General features: G+C 46.6%; 1 protein-coding gene across 3 annotated transcripts in view; it reads right to left on the bottom strand.

Moving 5' to 3' along the window:
- The window catches only part of RABEP1 (rabaptin, RAB GTPase binding effector protein 1), a 144,171-nt gene that overhangs the window by 19,093 nt on the left and 111,762 nt on the right, over positions 1 to 13,316 (bottom strand). For all 3 annotated transcript variants that reach the window (XM_029611999.1, XM_029612000.1, XM_029612001.1), the window contains exons 12-14: positions 8,945 to 9,043; positions 8,003 to 8,143; positions 6,423 to 6,612 (exon numbers count right to left, since the gene is read on the bottom strand). In XM_029611999.1, the coding sequence (XP_029467859.1) occupies positions 6,423 to 6,612; positions 8,003 to 8,143; positions 8,945 to 9,043 (430 nt within the window). The remainder of the gene's footprint in view (positions 1 to 6,422; positions 6,613 to 8,002; positions 8,144 to 8,944; positions 9,044 to 13,316) is intronic.

Raw genomic sequence — 13,316 nt, 5'->3', positions numbered from 1 at the left:
TAATCCGCATTGCAGAAATTCCAAGATCTGCGGGATGTCCATCTCTAAGGGCTGTACCCTCTTCAGCAAACAGCATGATTGAAATACTCTCCATATCCAGACATAAGCCATTGAAGTGGAAGGCCTCCTTGCTTGAAGCAAAGTTGCTAGCCCTTCAAACTGAGCTGCTGCCTCTCAAGAGCCAGGCTGCTAGACAGAAGCGATCCTCCTGGTCTGAATATATGGGTCCCTGATGAAGTAACCCTGACAGATGAGTCAAGCGAACAGGGCCATCTACCGCAAGATGCAGAAGGTCCGCAAACCACGGCCGCCGCAGCCACCAGAATCACCCTGCCCGGATGAGTTTCGATGCGCCGCAGCACCCGGCCTACGGTCACGGAGGAAACGTGTATAGCAAGAGGTGTGTTGGCCACGGTTGAACAAGAGTGTCAATGCCCTCTGTTCAGACCTCCCTTCTGCATCTGAAAAAGTGACCCATTTTCGCATTCGCCAGAGTTGCCATGAGGTCTATCACTAGTTTGTCCCACCTTGCTTGCAGCAAGGTGAAGGCTTTGGTCGGCAACTCCCACTCTCCTCAGATCCAGAAGCTGTCTGCTGAGGAAGTTCGCTTGCACTTTATCCACTCCAGCCACATGAGAAGCAGCTAGTCTCTCCAGATATTTCTCTGCCCACAGGAACAGCTCCTGCGCTTCCAGTGCCACTAGACGACTTCATACCGCCCTGACAATTGATGTATACTACTGTCGTTAAAGTGTCCGAGAATACTCGCACTGATTGGCCTCAAATGAGCGGAAGAAACATCAACAAGGCCTTGTGCACTGCTCTGGTTTCCAGTCTACTGATTGACCAAGCCACCTCCTCTGGTGATCATGGATCCTGGGCCGATTTCCCCAGACACATTGGGAGGGCAATGGAGGGATCCAGAGAGGCTGGCATCAGTGGTTACAAGTACCCAGTCAGGCATTTCCAGATCCATTCCTTTCTCAAGACTGTGCTGCGACAGTCACCACGAGAGACTGGACCTGGCCTCCTCTGGCAATGGTAATGGAAGCTGAAATTCCTCCAACAGAGGGTTCCAGCGGGATAACAGAGCCCCCTGCAGAGGACACGTGAGCAAAAGCCCATGGCACTAAATCCAGCGTAGAACACATGGACCAAGACCTGTAGGTAATCCCAGACCTTGGGCACCGCCAAGCTCTGCAACCGAAGAACCTGACTCTGTAGCTTGAGGACTCTCTTAGCAATTGGCAACACCTTCCCCAGACAGGTATCCAAGCAAGCCCCTAGGTACTCCAAGGATTGAGTCGGCTTCAGATGACTCTTTGCTAGGTTTGTCACCCAGCCCAGCACCCCCAGATGCTGGAGCACCTGCTGGACTGAACAACCATGCTCTATCTCCGACTTCGCTTGGATGAACCAATCGTTCAGGTATGGGTATACCTGGACCCCTCCTTTCTGAGGACCGCTGCCACTACTATCATCACCTTTGTGAAAGTGCACAGTACTATCGCTAACTGGAAATGTTCTCCCCAAATCATGAATACCGTGTTCAATTCTGGTTGCGCATCTCAAAAAAGATAATTGCGATGGAGAAGGTACAGAGAAGGGCGACCAAAATGATAAGGGGAATAGAACAGCTCTCCTATGAGGAAAGACTAAAGAGGTTAGGACTTTTCAGCTTGGAGAAGAGACGGCTGAGGGGGTGTTTAAAATCATGAGAGGTCTAGAACGGGTAGATGTGAATTGGTTATTTAGTCTTTCAGATAATAGAAAGACTAGGGGGCACTCAATGAAGTTAGCATGAGGCACATTTAAAACTAAATCGGAGAAAGTTCTTCTTCACCCAATGCACAATTAAACTCTGGAATTTGTTGCCAGAGGACGTAGTTAGTTCAGTAGTATAGCTGTGTTTAAAAAAGGATTGGATAAGTTCTTGGATGAGAAGTCCATTACCTGCTATTAAGCTGACTTAGAAAATAGCCACTGCTATTACTAGCAACGGTAATATGAAATAGACTTAGTTTTTGGGTACTTGCCAGGTTCTTATGGCCTGGATTGGCCACTGTTGGATACAGGATGCTGGGCTTGATGGACACTTGGTCTGACCCAGTATGGCATGTTCTTATCTACTGATATTCAGGTCGAATAGAGATCCAGGGATGCTAAAAACTCCCCTTTGCATACCGCCGCTATCACTGTGCACAGTGTCTCCATCCGAAACTGCAGGCACAGAGGGCAGCATTCACCTTCTGCAGATCAAGAATGGGCCAAAAGTTCCCTTCCTTCTTTAGCACCACGAAGTACATTGAATACCTACCCTCTCTCCTGAGGGGGCATCAGAACAATGGAGCGAAGAAGCTGTAATCACTGTAGCGTGTCCCACACCACTTTCCGCTTGCTCTGGGAGACGCAGCGGGAGACTACAAAGATGTCCCTAAGCGGCCGAGAAAATTCTAAGGCATAACCATCTCTTACCATCTCCAGGAGCCACCAGTCAGACATTATTCTGGTCCACTCCTTGTAAAAAAAAAAGAGAGAGTCTCCCTCCGATAGCCTCGAGAGGAGTGGACCTTACTTCCGCTCCCCCCTTGGGACCCACCGTCCCTAGAGGACCTGTGCTGATTCCGAAAGGGCTGTCTGCCCAAACTCTGTTTCTGCGAAGCTTGTGCAGGGGGCTCTGCCTGCTCGAAATCTCCAGGCCTCATGCACCTGGGGGCTTGCAGCAGAAAGGACTTCTTCGGACCCTTCCTGTCTTCAGGCAACTTATTGCCTTTCGACTCTCCCAACTGCTTCATGAGCTTCTCCAAATCCTCCCCAAAGAGAAGCTTCCCCCTGAAAGGGAGGTTCAACAGCTGGGCCTTAGACCACACATCCACAGACCAATTTTGTAGCCACAAGAGCCTGCGCACCGCTACCGCTGAGACCATACTTTTGGTAGAAGTCCGGACCATGTCGTACAGAGCATCAGCCACACAGGCTACTCCCACCTCTGAACGGGCCGCCTGCGCAGTCTCAGATGCCGTTCCTGAATGCTTTTCATGTGCCTTCTGCACCCAGGACAAACAGGTTCTCTGCATCAGACTTCCGCACACCACTGCTTGAAGAGCCAAAGCTGAGACTTCAAAAAGCCACTTAAGCAAAATCTCCAGCTTCCTATCCTGGAGATCCTTGAGAGCCGCCGCTCCCATCACCAGGATGGTAGTCTTCTTAGTAACTGCCGAAACAGCTACATCCACCTTGGGAATTTTCTATAATTCCAAGGTCTGTTCCGGCAAGGGATATATTTTGCCCATAGCTCTCGTGACCTTCAGGCCTCCCTTGGGAGATTCCCACTCCCGGATCCACCAACTTCTTCACCTGCTTCAGCAACGGAAAAGCAGGAGGCGGCCCCCACAATCCCTCCAGGAGCAGATTCACTCCTCCTTTGTCAGAGTCTTCCTGGACATCTGATGCCGAGCTCCTCCAGCACCCGGGGAAACAGCCGAACCACACACAGGTCATCACATTCCGTGACTGCGAATGTCTCCAGGACCTGAGCATTCGTATCCTGCATGTGATCCTCCAAACCCAGGGTCTGTGTCTGATCTCCCAGGGCACTGACAGGATCCTTGTCCAGTGCTACCAGACCTCCCTTGGAGCTGGTCAGGATCATCCATGCTATCTGACGAATCTCCCTTCTCCGGGGCCCGCCCAAGACCCAGCATGCGCCAGATCCCTCCTGACTCCAGAGGCCCTCTAGCCTTTTTGGTCGTCCGGGACTTCCTAGGCAAAGGCCTCTTTGCCCCTAACTCATTATGGGCTAAATAAGCTTTATGAAGGAGAAGCACAGAGCCCATGGAAAAGGCCTCCAGGTCCGAGGAGGAAGAGTCTGATAGACTCCCTCCTAAGCCCCCCCATCCCCTGCCAGCAGCAGGGTCTTTTCCCACCCGAAAAGCGTGGGAGGGGAATCCTGGGGCTCTGAAATGGCAGCCTGCAGTTCGGCATGTGCTGTCAAAGTGGTTGCCAGCTCCTCTGACCCCCCCCCCCCCCCAGGGCCTCAGTAGCCGACCCAGCTGCCTGCACTTTATCACCGCTCCCTAGGGGTCCCGCCGAGGTCCCGGGCCCCCCCCCCCCCCAACACACCATTGCAGCAAAAGGAGGCCGCAGCCGTGGCAAAGTCTGCCATGCTGTGCGGTAGTTGGCATGTTGGGGCAGTTGGGCCTGCACATGTTATCAGGCCTAAAAATAAACAGAGCCTCAGCGATCTCAATGATCACTGTCTGGGTGCTGAAATACAGCAATAACCCCGATAAAAGCAGGCAATTTGGCCAGCTCCCTCCTGCCTGCCTCCCTGCAGTCAAAAAACAAAAAAAAACTTACCTGCTCCTCAGCCCTGCAATAGAAATGCTGCTGAAGCCTCCCTGCTTCACTGCTCCTCTTTTTTTTTTTTTAAAGCAAAAGGGCCAGATCAAAAAATAAGACAAGGGGGAAAGGACTACAGGCACACCGAGAGAGTGAAGGGCCCAGAGGGGGAGAGGGAACCAGGGCCCCTGGCTATCTAACACCCCCCCCCACACACACACACACACTCCTGCCAAAAAAAAAAAAAAATGGGCAGAGTCCTGACAGGGATTGCCACTCCCGCTCTACCCAAGGGATGGCCCACAAAGGAACCCAACACCTTGGGGAGCTGAATCCTCTTATCTTCCTAGTCCTTGTATTATCTGAAGGAGTAAACAACTGATTTACATTAACCCATTTGATTCCTCATGATTTTTATAGACCTCCATCATATTCCTCCTCAGCCGTCTCTTCTCCAAGTGGAACAGCCCTAACTTCTTTAGCCTTTCCTCACAGGACAGCCGTTCCATGCCACTTATTTTGGTCGCCCTTCTCTGTACTTTCTCCAGTGCAATTATATCTTTTTTGAGATGCAGCGACCAGAACTGCACACAGTATTCAAGGTGCGGTATCACCACTGAGCAATACAGAAGCATTATGACATCTATCATTTTATTCACCATTCCCCTTCTAATAATTCCTAACATTGTTTGCTTTTTTGACCGCTACGCACACGGAGATGACGTTTTCAATGTAATATCAACTGTGACGCCCAGATCTTTTCCTGGGTGATAACTTCTAATATGGAACCTAACATTGTGTAAATTTCATCTGTCATTTGGTCGCCCAATCTTTCAGTCTCACAAGGCCCTCCTGCAATTTATCACTATCCGCCTGGGATTTAACCATTCTGAATAAAATTTTCAGGAATGAAGCTTACTTTCCCTGCTAACTTGATTTATTCTTAGTTATTTCCTCCCTCACCCCTGGCAATTATATACAATTTATATTTTCAAGCAGCAGGGATAGCAATCCTCCAGACTTAAGTATTTAACTACTTCTGAGACTTTGGTGAAGTTTTCAAAGACTCATACAAGAGACAGCCTTAGTATAAAGAATCCATAGATGAAATCATTAAGAGGCAGTGCCAGTGCAAGAGGATTAGGCGCCTTAGGCACCTTCTGCCTTGCGTCCACCCCTCTCCCCCCACCCCCTCATGTGAGCCATGTGGAGCTGCCAGCGGCAACACCAAAGAGGACCGGAGATTCAGCAATCTCCACTCCTCTTTGCCACGACTGGCAGCCCCACATGCCTCGCACCCCCTAATGGGCAGCGCCCTAGGCCCAGGCCTAGTGGCTCCGCCGGCCCTGTTAAGGGGGCAATTCTGAATAGCCCACATTATCTGCAATATATGCTGGCACTTTTGGCACACACATATTGCAATCAATTTTCAAACTTGGAAAATTCACAGCTGCAAGGTTCATACATTAAAAGCATCCACATACGTTGCACTTGCTGCTTGTGCGGATATCCGAGAGGGGGTAAAATAGTCTCCATATATTTGAAAAGTTGCATGCATGCATGTTTTACTCCTACAACCTACACACAGCCATCCAGAGGAAGCCTCTATTTAACACAGCTAAAAGTACCATGCTAGGGAAGCCGCTTTTAGCCTGTCAGAGGGTGGCAATTATCAGCCAAGTCGTTTTACCTGGCTAAATGACTTTGGTAATTGTTCTCTAAATGCTCCATTTAGACAAAAGGCTTCCACTGCACAAGGCATGCAACCAAACATGCAAACCCAGACTTGGCCAATCCACCAGGCTGATGTGAAGATTTTGTGCATAGATTTAAAGGTTTACAGCCCACTGACCTACAAAGCTTCTTCTCAGCAGAGTACAACAACAACAAAAAAACCCCCAAATACATCAGAACATTAAAAACCAAAAGCACAGCACATATTTAAGCTTCTTGCACTGGTGAAAGGCTGCAAGTATTTTCCCTTCGAGCAGACAATGAGGAGAATTAGACAGTAGGGGACAGTGTCAGGTCCCATTAGATTACTCTTTCCATCTTGTCTCTATATTATGAGCCTGTCTTACCAATTTCTTCCTTGCAGTTCTCGATTTCTAGCTGCAGAGTCTCTTCAATATTTTCTTTTAAGCACTGTTCTGCTTGAATCTGTTCCTTTAAGAATAAAATTTCTGCCTTCAGCTTCTCTTCCAAGTGGTCTGCTGCAGTCCGAACGCTAATAATATCCTCACGATACTTTAGTACCAGGTCATGAAGTTCCTGAGATTCAGGATTAGCCAAAGAGAGGCAGTTCAGGGTCACAATTTCCATACACATAAAAGCATTTTAAAGCCAAAATTATACTTCATGCTATATGTGTTTACCCTTCCCTAATGATTATAAAATCTTTTATAATCAACAAAATAAACCTCAAACATTTATGGAACAATGCACATTTTCTTTTCCAGCATGACTCGGGGGGGGGGGGGGGGGGGGGGGGGGGGAGAGGATCTAAAGCCAATATTACTTCAGGAATTAAATAGCAACTAGTCAGAATAACAAACTCATCATTTGATATGAAACTGCATGAGCTGATATCTGCAGCCAACATATTATAAAAACAAACACACCTGATTAGTGATGATCACATGACCATACAAGTAGCATCCAGTAAAATTTACCTGTAATGACTTTACTCTATTAGGTCTCTTCCATTTTTATTTGATATGTAATATAGCAAAAGGCACACAGGGATAATAATGTACAAAAAATGTTTTATTTCCTTGGGTACTTGAAAGCAGATCTGTCAATCACAAGAATATGTCTACCAACATGAGTTTACAGCTATGCATAGATGACAGCACATGGTATGAGTAATATTCCCAAGATGAAAGTGGAGAAAATGTTCTTCATATCCAGTCATTGCAGCGATAGCCCTCAGTGAAGGAAATATATACGAGGTCTCTGTCTGGAACCATGCATCATGGGCCTTAAGTCCTTTGAGAAAGGACTCCCTCTACTCACAAGCAGTGTGACCCAGCTGACCTGGGGAAGAGAGCACAGCCAAGTTTTGAACCCAGGTCCTTCCCCATAAAAGTTTAAGACAGACAGTTGTAAAGTTACAATGAGCCTTTATTTTACAATTTGCCTGTGAGAACAGTAGCAATATTCCAGCAGCAAGTTTCTAGTGGTTATGAGAAACAGGACTTAACAGATTTTACAACCCTCCAGCTGGGAGAGTCATAAAAGAGGACAGCTAGAACAATCATTGAGGCCATCAGAGCTTGATTCAGGTGGTGTTCCCAGGGCACTGAACCCAGCTTTTCTACTGAAAAAGGTTTCAGTGAGGACTGCAGAAACCATGATGGCAGGCTTCCAGAAAGAGATCTCGCGTATGTTTCCCTGACCAAGGACTATCACTGCAATGACTGGCTATAACTGTGAAGTTTCCATTTAGAGGCAGTCAGCAACTGTCCTCCAGAACACAAACATGTTTAACTTTCAGGACATCCACAAGAAATAAATCGCTAGATAACACACATTTTAGTTACCCTGAAAATAAGATCATGCTCATGGGGACCACAACTGGCCAATCTGGTCTAATCTTTCATTTCCATTAGTAGTAATCTTGTGCAATTTGGAGTAGAGGAGTGGAGCTAATAAACGTTACCTCAATGGATTCTGGCATGATAAAGTTCTCCGCTTGCTGCAGGGACACATGCAGGCTGTGCTTCCCTTGAAGGCTCTCATTTTCTTTTTGAAGCCTGGTTAGTTCCTCAGAGACTTGTTCCCTCGATTGCATCAGTACAGCCTAAAAAAAGCAAAATGCTCATCTTACAAAAGGGTTCACTGTACTACAGAAGCAAACATCTTGCATAGAATGTGCAGTGGGACTTTAAATTTAGCTCTTTTCAACAGACGTCTTGCAAGTTTGTGTTTGTGCAGTCCACTCTAGGACATTTCCTTTTCCAGAAGTTTCAGCATATTAAAATCCTTAGGCAAAAGATGTACTGCTTCAAAGCTATACAAGCAGAATTAATTTGCATCTTATTTTTTAACCCAATCTGTAAATCTAACCCAAAAGCACTACAAGGATTCCCACACTTTTTTCTTCTTCTGGCCCAAATGTTTACTCCTGCTACTTTGGCTTGCAGCTCAAATCAGAACCAGCTTCAACTGGGTAACGGCGCCATTAATCATCATTCATAACTGCTCAAGGGGGTTTTCCTCTATTTCTTTATTTTTAATTCCCATCCCACTCAGCACAACACTCCTCAGCCTAGAGGTCACAAACCACATTAGTTAACTACTAAAAGTTAACTAATGCGGCTCTTAAGTCCAGACTCTTAGCCTTGCTGGTGATCAACAGTTGAGGGCTTCCTCTCCCTAGGGGATGTGAACATTGCCACCCAGCCCAGACAGTTGGGCCTGGGAATCCCAGCAGGCCAGCCCAAGGACTCCCACTCTTAAAACTGCATGCAGCCTGTCCTATGAACATGATTATATGACTTGAGTAGACAGCAACGTAAAGAAATAAGAGTGTGCTAGTAACGATCACCAGTGGAAACTTTTACCAGCACAGATGAAACAAGTTGGCAACAAGTTTCTTTACCATTTGCTCCTGAACACTTCTCTTGGCTTGGGTGAATGCCAGCTGCAAGTCACTCAGTAAGGTCTCTGACTCCTGAGCACGAAGCACAAGTCCAGATATCTTTCCAAACCAGAAAGAAACACAGTTAGATACATCCAAGAGATTTCATGGTTGTGGATGCACAAAGTCTCAGATCCAGTCCATAGCAAAACTTGTTAATTCAAGGACTACATTACAGCATTTGATCATTCAGAGGGACGGGGGCTGTGCAATTTTCAAACTGCTTGCTGAGATGCAAAACCTGCCCATACTTTCTCCTCAAAAATTTCCATGGGTGCCAAGTACCCACAAACTAGGCAGCTACTTTCTGTGCAGGCAAATTTTCAATGAACAAAGCAGAGTTGCTTACCTTTAACAGGTGTTTTCCGAGGACAGAAAGATATTAGTCCTCACACATGGATAACATTGGATGGAGCCCGGCACGGAACTTTGATCTCAAAGACTCTAGAGCTTTCAGCATGACCTACTGAGCATGTGCAGCTGTAGTCCTCAACCTGCCCTCCAGGCAGAGCTCCTCATTCCATGATATAGCTAACACATGGAGAAATGAACTCCCAGGGGAGGCGAGTGGGTTTCATGAGGATTAACATCCTGCTGTCCTCGAAGAACACCCGTTACAGGTAAGCAACTCTGCTTTCTCTAAGGACAAGCAGGATGGTAGTCCTCACACATGGGTGAATCCCAAGCTCTAAGCTGTCCAAGCAGAACAAAGCAGGAAACCACACAGTGCTGAAAGGACCACCTCTCTCCCTTTTGCCTGTGAGGCAGCCGACACACAAAGAGGTCTAGGCGGGAAAAGAGTTGGGTTCTACAAAGAGAAAACCATAACAAAGACTGAGACACAAAAACCCCAATGTGTTGCAGAGGTGCCTAAGGCAGGGGAGTGACGTGAATTCCACATCACAGAAAACATTACATGCAGGGTTTCGGATCAGTAAACCCCGACGATAGTAAGTCTAGAACCTTCTGGATTCAGGAAAAAATCTAGAGATGTAAACAAAAGAACTCTTTGACAAAGATCACAGTTTACTTTGGTGTTACAAGACAAACTGGACACATGATGCCCACTGGCATCTGAAGGAAAGAATGCATCTGCAGAAGTGGGCCCAAGTTTGGCTGATAGGTACATAGAAACATAGAAATGACGGCAGAAGAAGACAAAACGGCCCATCTAGTCTGCCCAGCAAGCTTTTACAATGGGCAGAAAAACCCAAGCAACACTTGGAAAAATAATCAGCAACAACGGCAGGGTCTGACACAGACCCTATATGCCAAAGTACCAGGCATAGCTGACCACACAGGACAGCATCAAGAGTTTCAGGGAGATAGGTTAGGCCTGAAGCTCACTCATACTGCATCCTGTCAAGGGCAGGGCTATCCATCCTGTCTACAGGATAGTTCAGGTGAGCAGGAAGGCATTTTGGTCAACCTGGTGAAGTGAGAAAAGCTAAAGGCATTATTGGCTAGAACTTGGTGAAAATATAGGGAAAAGTGGTGTCTTTCCCTGAAGGTATACACTAAGATAATCCACGAATGCCCTAGCTTTTCTTCCTTTCCCATAGCCTTTCCAACTTTAAATCGGAAGGAGCGAGGAATACAAGGAGGCAGACCGCTGACCTGCAGGGGTAAGAACAAGTTGCTACATTGCATATCTCAACCCCAAGCGAATAACTCACTGCCAATTCCAGTAGAGTACTCAGCCTGCTTGGAACAACTGAAACTGAGAGCGAATCGCCCAGTGAAAAAATCCAGAAATACTCCAGCAAGAGACAGGAAGCTGGGGTGCTGCAAGTGCAGACCCTTGTCAAACAGGATTTTTTCACTGGCCTGGAAGCCCAAAGGGTACCAGGGCAGGGTCGGTGTGATCTTGGAACAGACTGCCACGAACCTGGCTTAGGTATTAATACTTCAGCCATGATTTCATATACTTTTCCCAAGGAAGCATGTAGTCCAGTAAATGTAACCACCATTGCATGAACCATGACTCTCCTGTCTGTAGACAGGGTTATCCCTAAAATGGGGAAGTATAGTTTGCAAGCCATTGCAATTAAAGATATGGCGATAAGCTGAAAGGCATACTTGCCAATCAGATGGACTAGAGGTTCCTGCAGGTGAGAATGACTGGCACTAGTGGTCCTCCATGAAAAACTCCCATTGAGCTCAGCAGGTATCAAAGGTGACTCCCAGATGGGAGAAACTCCTAATCTTCACCTGAGAGCTCCCCAAAGAGAAAACTCCTAGTATGACAGGGAGATCAAATCTGGAATGGCTCCCTCATGAAATAGACCTCTTATGCCTTAGGATGACCTAAGGATCGCGCTACCAACTGATCGGCTCTTGGATCCTATGGGGAACAGAAAGCGACTACCAGTCAGAAGCGGTGATATCCCTTCTCTGGGAAACTGAGAAAGAGGGACACCCACTGTAGGGGTGGACAACCAGGCATCCAGGGGGGACTCATAAGGGTTGCCCAGGAAACCCAGTCATATCTCCCCTTCCTGAAGGGACAGGAACGCAATGGGCCTCCTGATCCCAAAAAACCTTCCAACTCTCCAGATGAGAATTGGGTTACAGTCATGATCACTGAGGTTCAGAAGCGACCAAATCTGCCACTTGCAGCCACCCTCAGATGGGGTAGGCCACCAAGGTAATCAATGGAGGGACCAGCAAAAAACACCACCATGGCTCTTCTCTTCATTCCCATCCTCTAGGCTTTATGGATCCACAGTGTTTATCCCATGTCCCTTTGAAATCCTTCACAGTTTTAGTCTTCACCACTTCCTCCGGAAGGGCATTCCAGGCATCCACCACCCTCTCCATGAAGAATCGTGACCCCTAGGTTCTACTGATTTCTTTCCAACAGAAAAGGTTGTTTGTTGTTGACCATGGATCATTAAAACCTTTCAAGAATCTGAAAGTCTTTATTATATCACCCCAGCTCCTCCTCTCCTCTAGGGTATATATATTTAGGTTCTTCAATCTCTCCTCATAAGTCATTTTATGAAGACCATCCACCTTTTTGGTTGCCCTTCTCTGGACTGCCTCCCATCCTGTCTCTGTCCCTTTGGAGATACGGTCTCCAGAACTGAACACAGTACTCTAGGTGAGGCCTCACCAAGGCCCTGTACAAGGGGATCATCACTTCCTTTCTCTTACTAGATATTCCTCTCTCTATGCAGCCCAGCATTCTTCTGGCTTTAGCTATTGCCTGTCGCATTGTTTTGCCGACTTCAGATCGTTAGACACTATCACCCCAAGGTCTCTCTCCTGCTTCGTGCACATCAGCCCTTCACCCCCCCATCAAATACAGTTCTTTCAGATTTTCACACCCCATATGCATGACTATGCACTTCTTGGTATTGAATCTCAGCTGCCATATCTTCAACCACTCTTCCAGCTTCCTTAAATCCAGTCTCATTCTCTCCACTCTATATTAGACTCTGCCAGGCTGCACAGCAACTAAGGCCCATCATGCGGCTGGCAGATAGTGGAAAGAGGAGGAAAAAAGGGAAAGAAAAGAAAACTACCATAAGGTAAAAGGAAAGAAAGACAGCTGCAGCTTTAGAAAAAAAAATTAGATTACAAAAACTGTGAAGAGAGCGCAAAACTGAATATTGTGACACACACAGCTCCTGCAACCACACAGTAGTGCGGGAAAAAAAAAAACAAAAACGAGAGACCTAGGGACTCTGCCTAGAAGGCAGGGTGATAACTACAGCTGCACATGCTCAGTAGGGCATGTTTGAAAGTTCTAGAATCTTTGAGATTAAAGTTCCAGACCAGGCTGCATCCACTGATGTCACCCATGTGTGAGAACTACCATCCTTCTTGTCCTCTGAGAATATACATAGACCTGAAGGATAACTTTCAAAGAAATGTGCACAGCAGAGTATACGAGCATATGTGGTTGCAAGCAGATCTACACTAGTATTTTATAACCCATGCATATGATATACACTGATTTTATAAAATACGAGATCTCTACCCTACAACATATGCACATATGTAGGCTTCCATGAAAATATGTGCAATGCACATGGTTTCATGTGCATTGAAACCATGTGCATCAAAGAATTTAAGCACATAATTTTCCTATTTTAAAAAGATTTGAATATATTTTACGTACAGAAGTAGTACTTCCTTGTGCATGTCCCGATTTATGCATGCAAGTCAGGCAATTTTAAAACATGTGCGCATAAATGAAATTAACCATTTTTACCAATTCACCCAGTCCTTCTCCAGGTCATCAAGACCCCCCTGGTTCTTCAACATGAAGTCCCCCCCAGTTCACCCAGACCCCACCCAATAAGTACTACACAAACATGTTTAACAT

Source organism: Rhinatrema bivittatum, chromosome 8 (assembly GCF_901001135.1).
Source record: "Rhinatrema bivittatum chromosome 8, aRhiBiv1.1, whole genome shotgun sequence".
Lineage (NCBI taxonomy): Eukaryota > Metazoa > Chordata > Amphibia > Gymnophiona > Rhinatrematidae > Rhinatrema > Rhinatrema bivittatum.
Note: the sequence above shows the minus strand (reverse complement) of the source record. Positions and strands in the feature narration are given on the sequence as shown.